The 23,869-nt window shown below is 47.2% G+C and overlaps 1 protein-coding gene across 16 annotated transcripts in view; it reads right to left on the reverse strand.

Annotated features, from left to right (window-relative positions):
• Positions 1 to 23,869, reverse strand: part of NCOR2 (nuclear receptor corepressor 2) — a 355,660-nt gene that overhangs the window by 201,850 nt on the left and 129,941 nt on the right. For all 16 annotated transcript variants that reach the window (XM_028709377.2, XM_028709372.2, XM_028709364.2 and 13 more), the window contains exons 5-6: positions 19,727 to 19,906; positions 13,135 to 13,248 (exon numbers count right to left, since the gene is read on the reverse strand). In XM_028709377.2, coding sequence (XP_028565210.2) covers positions 13,135 to 13,248; positions 19,727 to 19,906 — 294 coding nt within the window. The remainder of the gene's footprint in view (positions 1 to 13,134; positions 13,249 to 19,726; positions 19,907 to 23,869) is intronic.

A 23,869-nucleotide genomic window follows, 5' to 3' on the forward strand; every position in this document is an offset into this window, starting at 1 on the left:
ATTCATTTTAATTGTGCAGATTAAATAGAATGGATAGAATTCTACAGGATGCCGTATTAATGTGTGGAAACAGTTAAGATGTAATGATCCCCAGGCATGCACCTCCAGATGGTGGAGATGTCTGGTGCCATCCTGGCACCTGGACATCTTCACTTGGTCGCAAGTGGCCAATAGCCAGGTGCAAAATGAGCCTAAAAGGTAAAGGTACCCCTGCCCGTACGGGCCAGTCTTGACAGACTCTGGGGTTGTGCGCCCATCTCACTCAAGAGGCCGGGGGCCAGCGCTGTCCGGAGACACTTCCGGGTCACGTGGCCAGCGTGACAAGCTGCATCTGGCGAGCCAGCGCAGCACACGGAAACGCCGTTTACCTTCCCGCTAGTAAGCGGTCCCTATTTATCTACTTGCACCCGGGGGTGCTTTCGAACTGCTAGGTTGGCAGGCGCTGGGACCGAACGATGGGAGCGCACCCCGCCGCGGGGATTCGAACTGCCGACCTTTCGATCGGCAAGCCCTAGGCGCTGAGGCTTTAACCCACAGCGCCACCCGCGTCCCACTGGTTAATTTAGTGCCTGGTTAATTTCGAACACTGATTCCACGGTTCTAGCAACAACAAAATAGATCTGCTTGCCTCTGCCATACAACCATCTTGACTACTTGCTATCAATAGGCTAAAATACTAAATATTATTCTGTTCTCATTATCATCGTCCTCTCATGCCTAACCACTTGAGCAGAATACTGACCATAAAGGATAAAGTTGGGCTTCCTGATCTGCCAAGCATCTAGGCATACACAGCTGGCAACACACATTTCTTGCATGCTAGCACAAGTGACCTCAAAAGATGGTTCAAGTGGGGAAGTTTAACTCTGCAGGTGGCAAGGGCAGCATGCAGCAGGATGGTTGAGAGGGCAAAGATCTCAGACTCTTCCTTGAAAAAGAGGTGCTGGGTCTCTAGTCTGTCTGGAAACACCCACTATAGAAATGCTTTTGCCCCTTGACCCTGGAGATGTGGGGACTCTGGTTGTTCAGCAGCATTATAGCAATTTTATTTGTTATTGTTATATGGTTTCATTGTATGTTTCAAACTGCTATGACATGTTTATGAATAGTGGTATATACATATTTTTGTAAGTAAGCAAATAAACAAATTAGGCTTGCTCAGGGGCACTCTCACCTATAGGTTTCGAAACTGAGCCCTTGCTCTGAAAACAGGTGCCAGAGCTGAACACTAGGGAGCTAAGTTTAAGCTATGGGGAATCAGCCCTAAGAACATAAGGAGAGCCCTGATGGATCAGGCCAAAGACCCATCGAGTCCAGCATCCTGTTCTCACGGTGGCCAGTCAGATGCTTATGACCTGACTGCAATAATATGTGGGGTCCCAGTGGATACTTGTGGTTCCTACTTCTGACTCTCAGCAACTGATATTCAGATGCATCTTTCGTCTGCCAGGATATGGGGAGCACAGCCACTGGGCTAGTGACCATTATCCTCCATGAACTGTTCTGATCCTCTTTTAAAGCCTCCAGGTGGCTGACCATCACCATATCCTGAGGGAGCGAAATGCAGTGCATGGTAAAGCACTTTCTGTTGTCTGTCCTAAATCTTCCAATATTCAGGTGTGTTGGATGGCCCCCGGTTCTGGTACCTGTTCACTTTCTCCACACCCTTCTTCATCTTATGCACCTCTTACCTTTTCTCTAAACTAAAAAGCCTCAAACCTTGCAGCCATTTGTTGCAGGACAGCTGCTTCAGCCCCCTGAATAATTTGGTTGCCCTTTTCTGAATCCTTTCCAGCACTGCAGTATTCTGTTCGAGGCAAGTTGACCCAAATTGTATGCAATGTTGTGGCCGAACCCTTTCCTAATGATCCCTAGCGCAGAATCCACCTTTTTTCATGGCTGCCATACACTGGGTCAACCCCTTTGTCAACCCCAAGCTGTTGTTCTTATTGTCACTCACCACCAGGTTCAAACCCCAGGAAAGTACATGTGACATGCAATACTTTTTGCCCCATCATGCATCACTTTGCACTTGTTTACGCTGAACTGCATCTGCCATTTTGTTGCCCGTTCCTCCATTTTAGGGACAGCCTTTTGGTCTCCCTGTCATCTTTTTCTATTCTAACTACCCTGAAAAAATTGGAATCATCAGCAAGCTTGGCTACCTCACTGCTTACCCCTAACATTCATTCATTCATTCATTTTATCTGTGTGCCACTTTTACACACACACTCTCTCTCTCTCTCTCTCCCTCACATGTTCGAAGTGGCTTACAACAAAGAAACAGGGAGGCATTTCAAACAAACATTTTTAACGATAGATCGTTTATGAGAAAGTTAAGAGGATAGGGTCCAACACTGATCCTTGGAGAAGAGTATACTTAATACACCTCTGCCACTGGGAGAACTATCCATTTATTCCTACTCTGACCTTCCTGATCCTTTAACCAGTTGCTGATTCACAAAAGAGCCCTTCTCCTCCTATTCCGTGACTGCTGAGCTTATTTCAGAGTCTTTGCTGAACCCCTCTGCACAATGGAAGCGTCTCTTGGACACGTTACACAGCCGGTGACGCCATCCAGTGGTCAGCTCTTGAATTACCTCCCACAAAAGACCCTGTTTCAGAGTCTGCAACTTCAGGCTGACTTTCAAAGGAGCCACAGGGAGGCTGAGGGGGTGAGTCACTGCCAGAAAAGGGAAGTGTGAGCGCAAGCCTAGTCAAACCACATCTGAGTGATAGGGTTTTAAATTGATCTAATTCCAGGAGGGAAAGGAAGCTCTTTTCCTTGTGCACATCTCTGCTCCCCAGAGAGCAGCCCAGAAGCCTGGAGCTCATTTTGTGACCTGACAAGACTCTTCACAGTTGGTTGCAAAAGGCAGGATAACCAGCAAGGAAGGCTTCAGGGTTATGGAGGGTTACACCCAGGCACCGCTCAGGGCTCCCGTGCGCATATGCAGAAACACACACAAAACGAAAATGCTGGATTGGATGTTTCCATCTCTCTCAGCTTCTGAAAACTATGCTTTTTTTCCCTGACAAATGAAACTGTGGACAAAACCATTCACACACACCTCACATACAAGCGTGTAATACATACCAAAATTTACTATTTATGATACAACTCCCCTGCATTCCATAGATAAGATATATCAGTTTCATATCACATTTTTCCCTTGCTATTTCAACAGTAAAAAGACACAAATAACTCTAAAATCAGGCTTTTGCTTCATTTAACCAATGACGGGGGGGTGGCAAATCTTAAAACTGTTCCTGCCTTTGTCCCTGTTCTCCTAATCTGACATACAATGGTACCTCGGGTTATATATACTTCAGGTTACAGACTCCACTACCCCAGAAATAGTCCCTCAGGTTAAGAACTTTGCTTCAGGATGAGAACAGAAATCACGAAGCAGCGGGAGGCCCCATTAGCTAAAGTGGTGCTTCAGGTTAAGAACAATTTCAGGTTAAGAACGGACTCCCAGAACAAATTAAGTTCTTAACCAGAGGTACCACTGTACTAGTATGATAATAATACTTTTAAGTAAATCCTATTTCTGTGAGTTTAGACATTTCCTCAACATACCATGTTTTGCTAACCCACTCCTGTTCATTACTTCCGAAGTTTGCCTCTTCACAGATTTTTCTACTATAAAATAAAATACTTTGGCCATGCATCTGCCTTCAAACAGTCCAAGAGAACTTGTAATGGATTTGTAGGTGTGGAATAACCAATCATACCTTCCATTACCTTTCATTTTTCTCTCCCCATGAGTTCTAACTTTATCACAACTCCACCAAACGTGCACAGACTCGGCTTCATTTTTTTTCTACACTTCTTACAACACCAGTAAGCTTAGCAACAAATACTTGCTAGTCACTTTTGAATCCAACAAGGGCAATAAAGTATCCTGCCTGACAGTGTCATTAATTTTTCCCAAACGTCTTCCGTGGTATTTATCTGTAACAGCCTTTGCACATCTTTGGTGCATCTTCATTAAAATTAGGTAATAGGTCAGATGAAATTGATTTGCAGGGCAGGATCTCATCTGCGAGCTGACAATCAGCCCTGCCAGACTTTCTGTTTACTATGACTAATTTCAATGAGACAAGTGTGAGTCACTTTCAACTGTTTCTGGGCGCACATTCATGTAAGATTTATGCTCTGCTTACATCACATTGAGGTCTCCTTTCCAGAGAGAGGGCGATTCAGAATACAGTGACACACTGCGAACAGCAGGTCATATGGAACACATTCGCACTGTGTTGAGGAGGGAGTTTTGTGTTATTGTTTTACATACACCACAATGCCAACCTGATATTATTTTGAGTGTCAATTTTATTACTGCTGTGTGTTCTCTTGCAATCCTCCTTGGAAGCAATTGCTAAATTAAATGTGTCTACAAACCAAAATATATTCTGCTATTTTTAAAGTGCAATCCCTGTTTAGAGCTCCGTCAAACCTCTCACAGGGAGAAAGCTCCATACATGCGGGACATAAGAACACACAAAAGCTGTGCTAGATCAGACCAAAGATGCCTCTGAGAAGCCAACCAGTAAGACATGGGCACAAAACCACTCGCTATAGTTCTCACTGACTGGTATTCAAAGGCATAGTGCCCCTGATATGGCAGTTTTCATGACTAGTAGCCAGAGATAGCTGTATCCTCAATGAATTAATCTAAGAGCTTGTCTACACTTACCTTTCCTCCGTTCTTTCCAAGCACGGACCTCAATTTAAAACTCTGTGTACAAGCACTTCTTTAAAGGTCAATCGGAAGAAACATCAAGAGTTGACATTTGCTCCGATTCAGGTTTAAAGCATGAGCTTTTGCAGGGAAATCCTGGGGGAAACCAAAAATGTTCAGACACTGAGCATTAAAGTACGGACCTCTGCCTGGAAAGAGTGGGTCAAAAGGTATGTGTGGATAAGCCCTAATCCACCTTGGTGGCTATCTCTGCCTCCTGGGGGGCGAATGGAAGAAGTCTTTCCTTCTATGGGTCCTCAATCTCCCAAATCCAGCCTCACTAGAGGTCCCTGAGTTCTAGTATTATGACGGAGGGAGGAAAATGTCAGTCCACCCATGTTGTGTATGACATGCATTATTTTACACACCTCTATCTTACCCCCGCTTACTTGCCTTTGGGCATGTCCATGAGTGGGGCTGGCTCCTAGGAGGCCTACCAAATTTAAAGTAGGGTATGCAAAGTGCACCTAGAGACACAGGGCAGATCTGCACCATGCATCTAGAGCACATCTAATGCACATTTAAAGCATGTGATTTCCCCCAAAGAATTTTGGGAACTGTAGCCTGTTGGGGCACTATTGTGAATCATAGCTCTGTGAGTGGGACACTACAGTTCACAGGACATGTGGTGGGGATCTGTCACTGTTGAACCACTAAGTGGAAGTTAAAGCCCACTGATCTCAGTCACTGGGGGATACTTGACATTATCAAAAAAAGAGCTTCTATTTACATGGCCCTATTTCTTCATCTGCATATTTTAGCCTGGCTTGTTTCTTGGTGACACTCAAGTGTGACCGTGTATGTGTGTGTGTTTACAGATGATCAATTGTCTCCCTTTAATATCTGAAAATGGCCTCTCTTCCTAGAACACTGAAGATCCACAGGACAAACTGCATTGTCACCTATACTACAACATTAATGAATTACTTGTTCATTTATTGCATTTATACCCTCATTTTCTTCAATTATGAAATTCAAAGTGGCAAATACTGGGGTCCCTAGGTGGTCTATCATTCGGGCACTGAACAGACCCAGAGCTGCTTAGGTTCAGCAAAGTGAATGTGTCATGTGCCCTCAAACCAGGCCCTGAGACGGTGATATATTTTTTTCATTTCTGGAAATGCTAGTCCAAATATTTCCTCTACCATTCAATCTGTACATAAACACTACAGTTGGAATGTAAATATACAGCTTCCCTCCGGTGGTCTGATTTCCACTGTGCAGCCTCTTTGGCATCAGAGTAAAATATCTTTAGTCCATAGAATAAGTAGCAGGCAAATTCCTGCTAACAGTAAAGCAAAAGGGACATTCTTCAGAAAATTCCCCTGCCCAACTCTCCCAGGCATGGAGACCTTCTTGTAGGACACAATGCATAGCAATGGAGACTTCCTGTTAAATTCAGCAAGACAGGAAGTAGTGTTGATCTGTCCATAAAATTCATCCCACAGCCAGACTCTCCCAAACCTGCGAGTCCTAGCAGAATAAATGAATCACACTGTTCTATCCCTTCCTTACTGGCGCTACAGTTTCATTACTACAACCAAACACTGACAGAAATATCACTGCACATTCAGACACCTTGCAGGGTCACTGGCATTACTGTCACTGAGTAATAGATACCAGGGAGGCATAAATTTGATGGTGACATTGACTGCTCCATCATGCAGAAGGCCAAATAGCTGGATGCTGCTGCCTCTAGCCCAGGGCCATAGCTCAAGGGTAGAGCACCTGCTTTGCATGCAGAAGGCCCCAAGTTTAGCCCCCAGCATCTCCAGGTGGGGCTGGGAAAGACCCCCAGACTGAAATGGTGGGGAGCTGCTGCCAGCCAGTGTGGACAACATGCTGAGCCAAGTCGACTAATGGCCGGGCTCAGCATAAGGCAGCTTATTGCATTCCTACGGATCAGTACAATATCACACTGGGCCACTTAAAGATACGGGCATCAAAGTTTGGTGTACTGAAGTTGCCAACTCACTGTGCTTAAAACCTTCAGAGAGCCTTCCTGAAAAAGCATTTCAGAACCAAAAAAGTAAGAAATAATAATAATAATAATAATAATAATAATAATAATAATAATAATTTATTATTTATATCCCGCCCATCTGGCTAAAGTAACCTCCCATGTGGCCAGTGAGGCAGCCTGGAAAAACGACAGAGCGACATGAATGATCTAATGAGCTGCAGTCTCAATGCTCGTAGCTCTTTCACTGTCCCAAGGGGCTTCTGCGTGCTACACCCCAGTAGGATTTGCTCTGAAAGGTCTTCTTAAAACATTTGATTATTTAAGGAGCTAGTCAGATTACTCCCAGGAGGAGCTTTTTGGAACACAGAGTTCCTGGAAATCAGGACAGCACGCAACGTATTCTGTTGCCTTTTATTCTTTTACCAGGGCGATGATGTAGTGGGTGTCAAATCTAGTTTCAAACCCCCCCTTAAGCAGGGAGCTCAGTGCTTGAACGGCCTGGGCCAAATTGTGGGGATCTCGATTCAACCTTCCCATGCAGGATTACTGCGGGGAGTAACTGTGGGAAACCCCTCTGCTAAGGGTTTAACAAGACCTGGTATTTTCCCACCCAATATATCCAGGTTTCAACCCCACAAACAGGGCAGACCCACACCATACATCCAAAGCACATTTGAAGCATGTGGCTTCCCCACAAGGCTTGTGGGAAATGCAGTTTCCCCCAACAGCGCTGCATTTCTTAGCACCCTTAACAAACTACAGCTCCCAAGATTCCTTGAAGGAAGCCATGTCCTTTATATGTGTGCTGGATGTGCTTTGAATGTATGGTGTGGGTGTACCCTGAAACACACCGTTGCACTTCTAATGTGCAAGTCGCAACCTTCCTTCTTCAGTCCTACGAGTTCCACTATGATTTCCACTGTACAGTGAAAAAAATAGGACTCCCATCTGAGATATCTGCTATTAATTTCAAACAGTGGGGGCAAACAAAAGGGGAGGTCCGTTGCCTTCATGCTCAACTTGCGGGCTTCCAAAGGCATCTGGCTGGCTCCTGTCAGAACGCAGGAAGCTGCCTTGGACTAAGCTGGACCACTGGCCCATCTAGCTTAGCACTGTCTACACCAGCACTTCCCAACCTGGTGCCCTCTAGCTGCGCTGCACTGCTTTCTCAGTGCTTTCCCATTTGAAGAATGATCTTCCCAGGGACGTATGCCTGGAGCCATCACTCTCTGTTTCTAGGCTGGGGCAACCCAGCCAAATGGGCAGGTATAAATAAGAAAATTATTATTGTTAATTATTAGGCACCGGGGGGCGGGATTATGCACCCAGGTCCTTTAGACCTCAATTTTCTTTCTTTTTTCTTTTTTTTAATTTTTAATTTTTATTAGACCTCAATTTTCTGCTTATTTTTCAGTAGGGTGTGTTGAGTTGGATTTCCTGGATATATTGATGTGCATTTTAGGATGTTTAATTCTTGTTTTTGTAAGCTGCTTTGAGTTAACCTTTCTGGAAAAAAGCAGCCAAATAAGACTAGTAGCAAGTATTATTACACCGCCTGGAGATGCCAGGGACTGAAACTGGGACCTTCTGCATGCAAGGCAGCTGTTCCACTGCATCCCAGATGACTAGTGTGGCTCTCCAGCTTTGGCCTATGAAGTGTTGGCTTCCTCTGGGCTGCTTTAATGAACTGCGCTGTTTTACTGTGATGCTTTAACTTCCCCCTTCCCTTCACCAGATTATAAATTCCTCTGCAGGCCTGCTGGGTCAAAAGGCAAGGTAAAAATATTTCAGTAACTAAAAGGGAGAGGAGAGACAGAGTGTACCTACAGATAAAATCCAAGAACATCTTGGGAAATGACATAACTCGCCTACGAGGCACTGCAAGCGATCTAGTTCCTTGAGGCTACAATCTAGACATACTTGTGAGGGGAGCAAGCTTCACTGAACGATCAGGCCTTACTCCTGAAAAAGGATGTTTAGGATTGCCCTGTGAGTCACTCATGTGCTTCAGTGGTTGTCAGAGGGGGCTTAGGCTTTTGCGAGTCGAGTGGGAAGAGATGAGGAAACTGGAGTTATTTTGAGTGAAAGAGGGAGGTGTTTTTCCTGGAATAAGTCCAGTCACCATTCCAGAGAGACGGCTGCCGAACCATGCTCTGGATTTTATTTATAGCATTGCTCAGCTCCACCGCGCCTCGGAACAAGGCATAAGCATTTCCATTCAGGATCCAGCTTTCTCGCATGGATGGAGGCAGGAAACACAGAGAGCGAGCCTTGCTGGGAAAACAGGCCTCCCTCCTATTCCTCCAACTGGGGAAGTGCCATAGCTCAGTGGAAGAGCACAGGCTGTGCGTGCATGCAGTCCCCAGTTCAATTCTCAGTAACGGCTGGCAAAGACTCAAGGCTGGGAAAGAATGCAATACTTGTATTTATGGGTGACTTCAACTATCCATATTCAGTCACAAAAAAGAAGGGCGGCAACCCTGGAACGCGTCTTTGGTGGCGCCCAGGACCAGATGCAAGACATCAAATTTTAAACTAAATATACATGTAAATGACCAAAAGCCAAGAATATCCAGCATGGCCACCTTTGCCTTCAAAAGAGGAAACTCTCCCCAAATGAAGGGATTGTTAAAAAGGAAGTTGAAAGGCAAAGGCAAGAGCAGGGGTCAGCAAACTTTTTCAGCAGGGGGCCGGTCCACTGTCCCTCAGACCTTGTGGGGGGCCGGACTATATTTTTTGGGGGGAAATATGAACAAATTCCTATGCCCCACAAATAACCCAGAGATGCATTTTAAATAAAGTGAGATGAGCGCCGCAACCCCAGAGTCAGTCACGACCGGACCTAATGGTCAGGGGTCCCTTTACCTTTACCTTAGAGGAACGAAGGCTTCCTTTCAAAAAATGGAAGTTTTGTCTAAATGGAGAGAACAGAAAGGAACACAAAAACTGCTCCCTCCATGCAAAAAGAAAAATCCCACAAGCTGACTGTAAGGGTGATCCACACTCATCTTTCCTCGGCTCTTTCCTGGTGCTCTGTGTCCAAGCACTTTCTGGGTTCAGAAATTTCCCTGCAACCATCCATTCAAGAACCTTGCCCAGGAAGGAGAGAATGGCAACTGGCTGTTCGTTACTTAAGATTTTTCAAATCCAGGGAGGGTTTCTTGAGGAGAGGTTTTACCACTGCCTCCATCAAGCAGTCAGGGACCGCCCCTCTCACAAGGAGGCATTGATCACCTCCCTGGCCCGGTCAGCTGTCCCCTCCCTGCTCGTCTTTATCCGCTAAGGGGACAAGGGTCCAGAGCACAAGTGGTCGCCCTGACTGATTCAAGCACCTTGTCTGCATCCTCAAGCCTTACCAACTCATCTAACACAACAGGACTGGAAAGTGCTTGGGCACCTTTCAATATTCATCTGATACAAAAGTGGAGTCAAGATCACGGTGGATGCATGCAATTTTATCCTCAAAATGCTTTGCAAGAAGTCACAGCGAGCTACCATTGGGTCTGCCGCCTCTTTCAGGCCAGACTATGAAAGGCCCTTCACTACTCAGAAAAGCTCTGCTGGATGGCACAATTAGGATGCAATGGAGGTAGCAAAGTATGCCTTCTTTGCTGCCTTCACTGCCACTAGGAAGGCTCAATGATGAGCCCTCACCAGTGTTTGGTTGCATTCAGCCAGATCTTCCTCCACTTGTGTCCAAGCGGTTTCCCAGCTTGTTTCCTCACCCTAAGCTCTGGAGCCAAGAGAGATCCACAAAGGTGGGTAGGGAGCTAAGAGGTGATCGTGTCAATGGCCCAAGCCATTCGGACACTCCAGAAGTTGGCTAGGGCTTCGACAGGAGTGCCACCCATATCAGCTGGAAAATCCTCCATCAGCCTTCAGGGGCGGACCATACTAATAGGTCCCCTTCCTCTGCAAGAGGCGAAAAGGTGCTGAAAGCCCAAACTTCAACAGGAGGTGATCTGGCCATGACAAGCCACTGGTGTCAATGTCCCCCACTTTTAAATCACCCTCTTTCTGCCCAGCCAAGAAAACAAGGTTCAGAATGTGACCTGCCACACATATTGGGCTGGCAAAATGTTGGTATAGCCTCATGGTCATAGGACTAGGAGAAACCTCTGCCTGAATCCCTAGAGTGCTGCTGCCGTTCAGTGCAGAGAGAGCACTGAGCTGGGTGGGCAAATGGTCCGACTCTGTACAAGGCAGCTTCTACTCTCCCAGATGGCCCTTTGGTCAGATCCAGCAGGGTTCTCTTCTTATGGGAGGTGGGTGTTTCTAACAGAGCGAGATGCAGATGACTCAGTAAGGAGGAAATGGGTTGCTGGGGATGGCTCTGGAGACTGCTGCTAACATTTCCTCTGCAGAGTGCAAAAGAAGAACATTTCCTTTCAGTGGGTTTCTGAGAGTGAGGTCTCTATGGTCTGGCAATGAAATATCATAAACCTGATGGGAAAACAAAACTGCTTTCCTTCTCCAATTCTACCCCAAGGACTTTTTTTAACCAGCAATTAGAAACATATTTTACACTCCTTCATTACTCTATCTGGATATTTCCACTAGTTTATTTGGCTAATGAACTGGGGGGGGGAAACAAAAAACAAAAACCCAAAACCTTTGGATCAACTAAGAAAGTTCCCTGATGATGATGATGAATTAGTTGCTTTGTTTCCCACAGCAGCTCAAAGCAACTTACAATATTTTAAGCAAAAAAACACATACATTAAAACCAACATTAAAAAACCCTACATTAAAACATCATGTCTACCAACATATGCATCATCTAAAAACAAAAGTAAGGTGGTTTTAAAATATTTAGAACGATGCCATTTTTTTTACTTGTAAACTCACAGAAATTTGGGTTGCAATTGCAGTCCCACTTCCCAAGGGAGTAAGGCCCCACTCTACTGGGGCTTACTCTTCAGCAGCTGTGCATAGGACATCAGGTTGGGTTATTGCATTTAAAAACTCATATGATTATTTATAAACAGCTGGCAATTGGATTTAATTGATTCATAAATGATAAAAACAATTACTCTTATGTCCAATGTCTCCTGAAAACACACTTTGTCCATGAAGTCTTTGGCACAACCTTCAGATCCAGAAGCTACACCTACACACACCAACACACACAATCTGCAATTGTTTTAACTGTTTTTATACATGTAACTGCTTTATATGTGTTTTTATATTGTAAATTGCTTCAGGGTGCCTCACGGGAACCAATTCATAAATGAAATAAATAATCATTAACCACTGGTAGCTAATAGCCACCCACAGACGAAACCTCCATGAATTTGCTTATACAATTGCAGGGGGGTGTTCATAAGATTTACCAGTAAAATGAATTCAACACTTACAGTACAGCCATTCTTCTTTAGAGGTGGGGAGGAACTCACTACTTGGGGTGGGGGAGAAAATACTTCAACTCTCAATTTTTTAGCATAGTGTTGTGTGTATTAGACAGGCAGCTATGCCCTTTCAGAGATACAAGTGCTGAGACAGAGAAGGAATTAAAATTTAATCTTATTGATTTTTACAGACACAGTCCCAAGAGCCAATAGACATTGCTGCATCACACTGGGTTTTTTCTTTCCCCCCTTTTTTTTAAAGCATTTTTTAAAAGCCAGCAGGCAATAAGGCCTGGAAAGAGACACTTGGAGCTTCTCTGCTGCCAACTGTCACCCTCTCCCGGCCTACCTCTCCACCAGAGGATTTGGGGAAGGGGGAGACCTTAAAGGATCCAGAAAACCAGGATGCTGCGCCTTAATTGATCCTTTCAAGAGAGAGGCTTTGCCTTTTCTTGATGCAGCACAAGCCGTGAAAGGGAAAACGCTGCAGTGGGTGTCCTTACATGAACTCTCCCTCTCCAGCGAGAAAGAGAGCGCTGACGAGGAAAAGACAGAGAGAAACGATGAGGTCAGCTCTCAAAAAAGGAAGCTCGCAGGCGGTTGCTCAAAGGCTCACTTGCATCTGAGAGAGAAAACACCGCAGTCTTTGTGGGCGGGTGAAAAAGCAGCCAGTCTCCAGGGGAAGTGCTGGTGCTGGTGCTGCTGCTGCTGCTGCTCTGCAATGCCCTGCAAGGCTAGCATTAAGAGAGACCTGCTTTTAGCAAGTTGGAGAGCCCAAGGGGGAGAGGAGAGAAGAGAGGTGCCAGACACACTAGATGGGTTGGCAGCGAAATAAAGGACTGCGGTTTCCTGTGATGAGGGGCAGATAAGCCATCCAGGCCTGTGCCCCACTCCCAGAGATAGCCAAGTGAGGAACAAACTGTGCAAAACAGTAAACGCTACAGAATAAATTATGCAAGATAAAGAGAAATCTTACAGAAGGGCACAATTTGGATAACCGTGACCCATTCAAGGGGCCAGCTCTGGGTTGCCTGAGCAGAGAATTTCCCCCCAAAGCATCAAGCACCTCAGGACTTACCCGATTCTCATCATAGATTATTTGGACCAGGCTGCGATGCTTGGACTCAATAGGCGGAGGGGAGATGGGCTTCTCTGGCTCCAGTGGCTTTGCTGCTTCCTCCTCCAGCTGCTGCTGTGGGATTTTGAAAAGGGAAGAGAGAAAAGTGTGAGCACTTGCATGTGGCCTTGCTGTGCTCACAGAGTCTGCCATTAAGGCTGGGGAACCTGCTGTGGTCTCTCCAGCTCCCAACAGACCCAGCCTCCATGTTCAGCGATGATAGGAAATTGAGCCCCACATCTGGAGAGCAAGAGGTTGCCCACCCTGGTCTAACTCTTCATCACTACTTGCACAATTGGTTAAAATTCCCTAGCACCCACAGATGCAATGATTTACACAAATGTGACACATACTAATTCTGGTTGGGGTGAGTCACATGCAAAACAGTTGGTTTTGAAGCAACTCTCACCTTTAAGTTTCTAGCCCATATGATTTTCGTCAAGTGTAGAGCCTTTCCTAAGCTATTGTGAACCTGTCTGTTCCAATGTATAGTGTGTCAATTTGAAATTCTGGCTAGGATTCACTGGCAGGTTAAATTTTGAGAAAGAACAGATCAAGTCATTTCCCCCCACCCCACAATTACAGCCAATTCATCAGTCGCAGATTATTAAGAAAGTTCAGTTCACTCAGCCCTCACATTATTCCAATTGTGATAGAAGGGATTCTGGTCCAGCTGTCCTCCTCAGTACAATAGCCTGGTTCACGCATTACACTAAACCATGGTTTGTTTAGTTTAACTATGATGTGCTTGAATGTGTGAATGCAGCGCAGCTGACTGGGATAGCTCAGTTGGTAAGAGCATGAGACTCTTAATCTCAGGGTTGTAGGTTTGAGCCCCACATTGGGCAGAAGATTCCTGCACTGCTCGGGGTTCAACTAGACGATCCTCTTGGTCCTTTCCAGCTCTACAATTCTATGATTCTGTGACTAAACATGGTTTGTTTTCCAACAACAAATCATGAAATGAAGCCAGAGTTTCTTGTTGGTTTATGAACCAGGGTTCTTTGAGCTAAGGTTTGATGTGAGACCTAACCCCAACAACCTTCCTGCACCATGGATCATTTGGCCACCCCACCCCAGATGCTCACCAAGCTACAGAAATAGGAGGCAACAGAAGCTGGTAAACCAAATTTTGAGAAACAAACCATAGCTTTTTTCCTTCTTATGAGACAACACCTTGTTTGTTTGTTTGTTTGTTTGTTTGTTTGCTTGCTTGCTTGCTTGTTTTTTTAAAAAACAAAACCCCAATGATTGGACAATCCATGGCTCAGTGTTATGTGAGAAGGAAGCCAGACTGGTGCTATTAATAGCTGGAACAATAGTTACACCAAGCACACAGAGACAGCCCTCCCAAGCCTGCTTGGATTTTTTTGCCTGAGCATGGATGCTAAAAGGAGGGGGAAAGAGTTGAAGGCCAAAGGAACTTTCCAAGGGCTGCGCACAGTCGAGCTGCAATGATACCTGGGCATTACCCTTTGGGGTTGGAAGGAGAGAAAGGACAAGGGGATCAGACACAAGCAATGGTCTGCCTGTCTACTTACCTCTTTCTGACATCTTGGAAACTCTGGCTGCATCAGGGTCTACTGAGCCAAGCTCCAGCATTGTAGAGCATGCCCAACAAAAGGCATTGTTGGATGAACTAGGCATTATGGAAGACATGCAGCTGCTCTTGAAAGAGGCTGCCCCACATCTCTCTGCCAACCTCCCTACTATTGCCTAGGATGGGGGTGGGGAACCTTTGGCCTTCCATCAATCCCAGCCAGTAGGGCGACCCCTGGGGTTGGTCCAGAAGCAGCAGCAGCTGCAGAACATGGCGGCTTGGCTACTTGCGGGGGCGGGGGGGGGGGCGGGACTACTGATAGCATATAACACTTTGCTTGCAGAATTTGCAATGGCTGCCAATCTGCTACAAGGCCAAGTTAAAAGTGTTGGTACTAACACATAATGCCCCATACCAATCGAGAATAATGGGAGTTATAGTCCAGCAATATCTGGAGGGCCAAAGGTTCCCCATCCTTGGTCTAGGAAAGCCAGATGTGTGGCATTGCAGAGCTCCAAGTTTCTTTAGTTCACTCATTGGCGGCAGCTGGTGGGAATAGGGAACCCTGGAGAACATCATCATCACACTGCGCCCCAACTCCCACCAGATGCATCATTTCCCATGGCACCCAAATCCAGCCTTGGAAGGAACTAGCCAATTCCCAAGAGCTGGAGACGGTCAGGAGGCCAAATCAGGCCCTGAGACAAGTGGCTTTTATACCACAGTTGAGCCCAGGAGCTTAATCTGAAAGGATCCCCCATAGGTATGTTACTGCTTTTTTGCAGAATATATGCTCCTTATTACCCAAGAGGACTCCTGTGTTGCAGCCAAAATAAAATATCAGCAGCCACGTTTTATCCCAGAAAAGCATGTGCCTCGCTAGCTGTCCGCAAGAAGCAGGCAGCCAGCAACAGAAATGTCTCCTCAGCACCCTCTAAAAACAATAAAGCCTGGCCAAGCGAGCAGCCTCTGTTGGGATTTGCAGATAATGCAAAAGACAACAGAAAATAAAAATAATGCAGGTCAATGTGGACATACAATATATTTTATTATAAAGGTCTAAAATGTTTGGGGGTGGAGGAGAGAAGCCAAGCTTGTGACCTTTATAATCAGAATGAGTCTTGGCAGTTTACCAGTTGCTCTTCCCACTCCCCAGCCAACAATTGCGTGCCATCTCTCCTTCCCTGCAAGAGAGAAACCCCCTGCTGCGGCTACTCAGGAGGGGGTGGCAGCATGACCCTGACTCTCCATCAATGCTGCAAATGTCCAGCCAGTCAGTTTCTAAGAGGAACTTTGAACCAATTTCTCATTTTAGTTGCAGACAAAAATATCACAGATGTTGGTCACGCACTTGGGAAGTTATAGCTCTTCTCCACTCAACACTCAAAAAAGGCCGCTTGGAGCATGGCTGTGTTGGAGAGCCTTTGGGCAAATCTGCATCAGCCCAGCCAGCATGGCCAATCACCAGGCACATCTGGAGGTGCACGGGGCAATGAGGTGATTCCATTCACACAAGGACTTCCGTGTGTGCAACAGAATGCCCAGTACAGATTGGAGGGGGGCAGATGGGGCGGAGAGAGTGGGGGGAGTTCTATTGCACAAGCAGAAATTCTTGCATGGATGGGATGACTTTGTTGGATAAAACCCTGTGTGTCCCAGAAGATAGTATCTTGAGGTGCTAGATTGGACAGAAGTCAGAAAGTAGTGCAAGAGCTGAAAGATCCTGCTCCCTGTATTTATTTATTTTTCACTAGATCAGGTCAATCAAGAGATTCATTCTGCTCACTAATCAGAAGGGTTGGTGCTGCAAACCACTAATGCCTTCTGCATCTGAAAAGGGCTGCAAGGTCTGAAACCAGACAATCCCTTAGACTAGTCCCCAGCCTTTGGCCAACAGGCTTCCATTTCAAGTCTTGTGACTTCCTTCACAAATTTGGTTTTAGGTACCAACATTCAAGATGAGTAGTTAGAACTCAAGAAGAACCAATGGGAGCTTATAAATATGGTAAAAGGTGCAGAGGGAAAGCCCATGTGGGGAGGGAGGCTAAAGGAACCAGGCGACTAGCTGAAGACACTATATTAAAGGATAACACCTGTAAAGTTCTCAAATATTTAAGGAACCAGCACACATTTTAAACTGTGGAACTTGATCCTACAGGAGGCAGTGATTGCCACCAACTTGAATGGCTTGAAAAAGGACTGGTCAAATTCATGGAAGGCCAGTTTATCGGTGGCTACTAGCCACAATGGCTATGCTCTGCCTGTGTGGTCAGAGGCAGCAACACTTCTGGAAACCTCAAGATGGGAGAGTGCTTTTGTGCTCAGCTCCTGCCTAAGGGTCTCCCACAGTCATCTGGGTGTCCATTGTGAGGACAGGAAGCTGGACTAGACAGGCCACTGGCCTGGTTCTTCTTATGTTCTTAGATTCTTAATAAAGCAGGTTACACTGTAGTACAGTTTGTTCTGTAAGCTCTGCTATTCCACTCACCCACATGGATCACTACTTTATCATACAGTACATGGCAGCCCTCACTTGGAAGACCACTTTGAACAGCTTCCAAATTAAAAACATGGCTTCAGCCAAACTCCTGACACAGCTTTATGGAATGCACAGCTCTAGTGTGGGCAATGTTAGGAAAAGATCTGTCATAGAAGAAGCCACCTTCTCCAGTCTGTGCCTTCCAGATGTTTGTTGAACTACTATGCCCATCAGCCCAATGGTCAGCGATGATGGGAGTTGTAGTCCAGTCACATCTGAAGGGCGTGAGGCTGAGGACAGCTACTGTAGCACGTGGGCTAACCAACTAATTAAGATGTGGCTTTCCATTAACAGAAGGGGGTGAGGAGACAATGGTCAACAGACAAGACCTTCTGCAACATTCAAGTTGAAAATGTCTGGGCTGCAGACAGACTCTCCACATTGCAAGCTGTGGCAGTTTTGTTTCGTCTTCCATTTTCCACTTTTTGTTTCCATTTTTGGAAGTCTCAAGGATGTTGGCTTTGCTTGCATGGCCTAAAAATGTGACTCATTATTTCCTGGAGGCCTCCCAATGAGAGGGAGGGAGAAAATGCACTGAGATGCAAGGCCCATGTATACAACATGTTCCTGATGCTGCTGCAGATGGAGCTCCACCTCGCATGCATGGTTTGCTCCCTGCCTTTCTCCCTCCATTTAGCATCTCAAGAACCAGCAATAATCAAAATGTTCCTGGAAACACACACCCCTGTGCAGGAAGCATCTGTTGGTGTTGTGACTAATCATAAACAGCCCACTGCATTTGCCTGTGCCGTCCTTATGCAATATGTTTGTGGGGGGTTGTAAAGAGCAGTATGGTTGTGATATGGGGTGGGTGGGTGTGCTCTGCTCCTGGAACTTATACAAATGCATCCATCAGACACATTTGCACAGGTCACTATTAATACTGAAGCACTTCCCCCCCCCCCCCCCCACCGAAGACTCCTTTCAATGAAAATGCCTCCAAATGCCTCCAAATCCAAATGTTTTATCTACTTGGATCTTTAAACTTGGCAACAGAATAAAACAAGGGAAGCGCCATACCTTTCTTTGCCTTCCCACTGCTGTCTTCCCTCCACCCACCCTCCCAAGATGGCAGTTCCAGATGTTGCAGTCACTCTATAGGGCCTGGTTGTGCAGCTGCTTCTGAAATCTTTTCCTCTCTTCAGCCCCTAAGCCCTTTCAATAGCGCTGTGACAGACAGCAACAGAAAGCAGGTGTCTGGGATTAATTAAACTTGTTTTGCTTGGGGGTGGGGAGGATTCTTCCACATGCACAGAGAAGACAGCCTGCCTTTGTGCGTATGACAAGTTCTTTGCTATCTAAAAACTAACCCTCTCAGCATACACATATAGAGAATCAATCTCCTGAAAATTAGGGCCATGTCTAATCAAGGTTCTCAGCTAAGCACTTGGGGGGGGCAAGAACGCCCATCTCCAAAGCTCCCTCCCTCTATTTGCATCTGCTTGCCCACAGCTGTTTACCCCTCTAGGCAACTGCTTCGCTGCCGTTTTCTTGTTGTTCCTCACAGTGCAATTCCAGTCAATAAGGGAACATATTGCAAGTGTGATGCCTCGCTGTCAAACCACCCAGTTAGAACTGGCGTTGTGTCAAAATCACTGGTGACAAACGAGGCTAATTCAGAGTGAGGGCAATGATCCCCATATCAAATTAACCTTCCTCGGAAGGTGCAGTGTCAGGCCCCCGTCCCAAAACACTGCAACAGTGACTCTTACTTGCAAAGGAGGTGGAGATCTTTACTCAGGCTACTGGTGGCACAGGCTCAGCAGCACGCACAAGGGCCAAAGTCATGATCCCAAGGGACATGAGCAAGGCAAGAGGTTCGCAACTGAACAGAAGCCACAATGACATCCCAACAGGGCAGGCTCACTCACAGAATTCTCACACATACAATCCCACCTAAGGTGGCGGCACTGGGTTCTTGGTGACAAGACTGTCCCTTATGCCTCCAGCTGTGACGCTTCCTGTCAGAGGCTCCTTCCAGTCCTCACCCTTCCATAATGAGGCTCCACAGGAGAGACAGAGCCAGCAGATCTGCTTCCTCACAAGGAGAGGCCCTCACTCCTGCTTGAGTCCCCCATCAGCTCCTCCTTCCTCCTCCTGTGTCTGGGGCTGCCAAACCATGCCAGATCCTGACAGAGCCAAGGGACCCATGACAGTTGGGGAGGGAATGGGGAAATGTTTGGCCTGAATATGACACACGCAATGGAGTTTAGGAAGGGAAATGCAGCTGGTATTGTGGTTGCTGCTGCCTTAAACATTACACACCACCCACTGTACTATACTAGTAGCATGCCTTTGCCAGGCAGAGCTGTGAACTCACGTGGCCGACTTTGGCTCAAATGTCTTAAAACCAGCTCATTTCTGTGGTTGGTTGCACTCTGAAACACACTGAAATGCCAGCTGTTACCTGATTAGCAAAGATGAGGTTCAGGGAAGCTATTTCAGTGACAGCAATTTTGGGGGGGAGGAATTACCTGTTTTTTCTTCAACTTGGAAATCTGCTGCTCGACCATGGTGATTTCACGGTCAACACGGTCCATGTTCTGGATCAGCTCCTCCTTAGACAGCCTGGATGGCAACAGATCCAGTTCAGAGTCAGGATGGACAGGGCTGGCTGGTGAAACCGGCTCCAGTTTTCCTGTTAGGCCCCGATCCTGCAAAGTTGAAAGGGGGAGAAAGGCAGATTAAAAAACATTCTTGTACTGCCATTAAAGATCTTGCTGAGGAATCCTCAAAGAAAGTTCTCAGGAATTCCCCGTTTGGCTGTCTGAACACACCAAGCATGTGCTTTGGTTGTATGAATGCAGGTGTGGTGTACCCCTCCCAGACATTCAACATTTCACATGTGTTTCTTTCAAGGTAGGCACTAGCTGCTTTCATAAGTCCTTCCCCCTCCTCTTCCTTTCCTCACACAGAGGACAGATGGCTGGGTGTGTAACCTTAAACCACTGAGGAGGCGCATGGCTGTCACTTTAGCAGCTGCCCCTCACAAAGAGGCCAACATCCAAGTTTGCTACCTTAATCACAGGCAGCCTCCCCAACCAGGGGAGCGGGGACGACAAAGCGACCATTGTTTGGTAGTACCAACTGGTGTTCCCTACACTCCTGGCAACTGGGAGGCCCCTTTGGGAGACATTCAGCCAAACCTAATAATGCATGTTCTTGCCAGTTAGCATGTGAAGGGGTTAAGACCACAGAGCTGAATTGCTGATAAGGAGATTCAGACCATAGAAATGTAATTGGTAGAGAAGGTTCTGTGTGATGTCATTTCCTCTCCTCTCCAGGGAGAAAGAAGTATTTCTTGTTCCTTCCACCTTCTCTCTCTTCAACCAACCATGGAAACAAACATCTGTCCACTTGTTCCAGCATCAGGCACAGGCCTTTTCAGTCTGTAACCTGTTTCCCTGAAAAACAGGGTCATAAAGGGAGAGTCCAGTCTAATGGCTAATTCCTATGCATTCGATTAAAATGTATGAGATTTAAACTTTGCTCAGCCCTGTGCTTTTCAAATGCAAGCGGTAAGCTGATCCTTTTCCCTGCTAACCTACATATGTGGGTCTGTAATGAGAGAAAATGTAGTTAACTATATACCTTCACCCACCCAATAAAACTCACCAGTTCCCTCCCCCTTTTTACTGGTGATTCACTCTATCTGGGCAGATGCCAGACTCTTTTCCTTGTCTTGAGATGACCAGCAGAGGAACATAGGAATCTGCCTTATACAGAGCCAGACCACCTGGCTCCACACTATCTACACTGCCTGGCAGCAAATCTAGAGTTTTTCCAGTCCTACCTGGATGCCTGGGGTTGAACTGGGGATCCTCAGTATGCAACGCAGGTGCTCTACCACTGAATTACGCCAGGTGAGTTATTATATCACGTCTACAGGCCTGCAACCATCCACAAACACCGTCTCCTGCATTCAGCCTCGTCAACTTGTTATTTAGCTCTCTCAGTGGGCAAGACCTTCATTTTATACTCAGTTTAGAAGCATGAGAAGAGCTGATAAGATTGAAAACAAAAGGGCAACTCCCTTAAGTATGAACAGATTTACTGCCCAACAACCAAAACTGCCCAAAACCACTGATGACAACTCTCCACTCAAAGCAGATTGTGTTGATGGTGACAAGCATTGGAGCCACGCAAAATATTAAGTCTCCAGAAGATGCAAGACCACAGAGATGCATGCTAGTTCACTCACCTGCACCAAGGCTTCCTTCTTTTCACTTCCTAAGCCAACCTTCACCAGCCTAGGGCCCTCCACGTTTCAGACCAGATGTGGGGAACCTTTAGCCCTCCAGTTGTTGCTGAACTATCATTCCTAGCCATTGGCCACGCATACTGGGGCTGATGGGAGTTGTATTTCAACATCATCTGGTAATACAAAGGTTCCCCACATCTGTTTTAGACCACTAGTCTTCAACCAGTAGGTTGGAACCCACCTACCAGGTCACAGCCTGGTCTAAAGAGGGTCACAACTGCAGCACTACCACCATACAAATATATGGCTAAAAATCTGAAGAAGAAACTGTTCCCCAAATACATGTCTGGGTTATACATGGGCCCCAGGTCTGAAAAAGCTGAAGACTATTATTTTAGAGTAGAATTCCCATCCTTCGTGACCCCTGGCCATGCTGGTTGGGTCTAAAACATTTGGAGGGTACTAAGAGCTCAGTCAGCAGAGCACAAGACTCTTAATCCCAGGGTTGTGGGTTCAAGCCCCGGCTTGAGTGAATGATTCCTGAATTGCAGGGGGTTGGACTAGATGACCGTGGACCATTTCAGCTCCTCTATGTTTCTATGATCTCACGTTTTTGCTTCTGATCCTGCCCACCATTGATAGGTGCCCCTTCCCTGCCCAACATCCTGACAAAGCATTGTGAGTTGGAAACTGCCTTGTATTGATTAAGACCTTTCGTCCATCTCGCTCAGCACTGTCTACTCTGACTGGCAGCAGCTCTCCAGGGTTACAGTGAGGGGGCTCTCTCCCAGCCCTGCCACTGACCTTCTGCATGCACAGTGGCTGCTCCAGCACTGAGCTGTGGCTCTTCCCCCTCTTGGAAGAATCGGTCATTTCAGAAAAAAGCTGCAAAAAACCTAGCTCACTCTCCTGAGAGCATCTCCCTTTTCACTCTTTCCCATTAATTGTTCTCCGCAACAGCTGCTCGCAGCTCAGGGCAGTTTTATGAAAATCTGTCTCCCCTCCACCCCCTCCCCATCTCTGCACATATTGTGTAATTATACCAGTAATCCTAAAACTCCAAGGTACACTTACTGTTAACCAGGAATAAACATCAAATTGCGGGGAAAGGGAATAATTTCTGCCAAAACATCGTTGTGAGGAATGAAGCCACTGCTTTCCCACCCCACCCCCACCCCCAGGAAAATACAATCCTTGGCATTTCCAGCTGCCAGACTTTGGGGCAGCAAGGAAAGAGAGAATGAAGAGCTGGGTGGCTAAGCTGTGGCTCTCAGTTTGCTGCCAGGCTCTGTCTCTCATCAGTCTCAGAGGACAGCCACCTGTCAGTAAGCACAGCCAAACAACAAGAGTGATGCGAGTTGTGGTCCAACATCTACTGCTATTACATAACTCTGGTGCTCTAAAGCAGTGTTTCCCAACCACTGTTCCGCGGCACACTAGTGTGCCGCGAGATGTTGCCTGGTGTGCCACGGGAAAAATTAAAAAATTGAAAGATTTTTTTTTTTAAGTCAAATTTTCGATTGGGGCGCCGTCACTAGATGACCCCTGGGGTTCCCTCCCTCCCTCCCGCTCTGTGCCTCCCTCCTCCTCCTCCGGGGAGGCCCTTCCTGGCTCTCGGCCAAGGCTTGGCGGCTGCCACTCACTCACTCGCTCGCCCACCCGTCCCTCCATCCCTGCACCCGGCCTCTCCCCCTCCGTCCCCGGCGCGGGGGCTGCCGGGATCCGTAGTCCCCTCGCCCTTGGGCTCCGCGCCCGCGCGGGGTGCGCAAACTACGTTTCCCAGCGTGGCCTGGCGGGCCGGGCGTTTTGTTTGAAGCGCTCTTCTCCCAGCCATGGAATGAGCGCGGCGGCGGCGGCCGGGCGGGCAGGGGCTCTTCCGCGCAGACCCCGCGCAGCCTGCCTGCGCCCCCCGGAGATCGGGCAGCAGGATGGAGCCCGGGGATCCCCGCGGAGGCGGAGCGGCGGAGGCGGAGGCTGCCCCCCAGGTAGGGCTGCGTCGGGGTTTTTTTATTTTTGCAATGCTGCATCCGCGCCGGAGGGGACGCATCGGACCGCGGGGAGACCCCTTGGCGGGCGTGCAAGGCAATGCATGCGTGCAGGCGTTGCATGGAGTGCAGTGCAATGCAATGGCAACGCGGCGCCCTGCATGCATGCATGCAACTTCCACCGGCGCTCCGGACTTGGCAGGTGAGGGGGGTCCCCAGTGGGCGGCAGAGAGAGCCGGGAGGGCGAAGGGGAGCCGGGGGGGAGCAGCGCTGCTCCCCGAGCCGAGCCCGGGGGGAAACTTCGGCGTCGTTGCGCCGGGTGTTGGAAGCGGAGGCTGGCGGGGGCCCCTCACCTGCAAAACCTGGTCGCCTCTCATATATTTCGTGCATTGCATTCATCACCCGCTTTCTCCTCCAAGGAGCTCCCGGGG

Source organism: Podarcis muralis, chromosome 16 (assembly GCF_964188315.1).
Source record: "Podarcis muralis chromosome 16, rPodMur119.hap1.1, whole genome shotgun sequence".
Taxonomy (NCBI): domain Eukaryota; kingdom Metazoa; phylum Chordata; class Lepidosauria; order Squamata; family Lacertidae; genus Podarcis; species Podarcis muralis.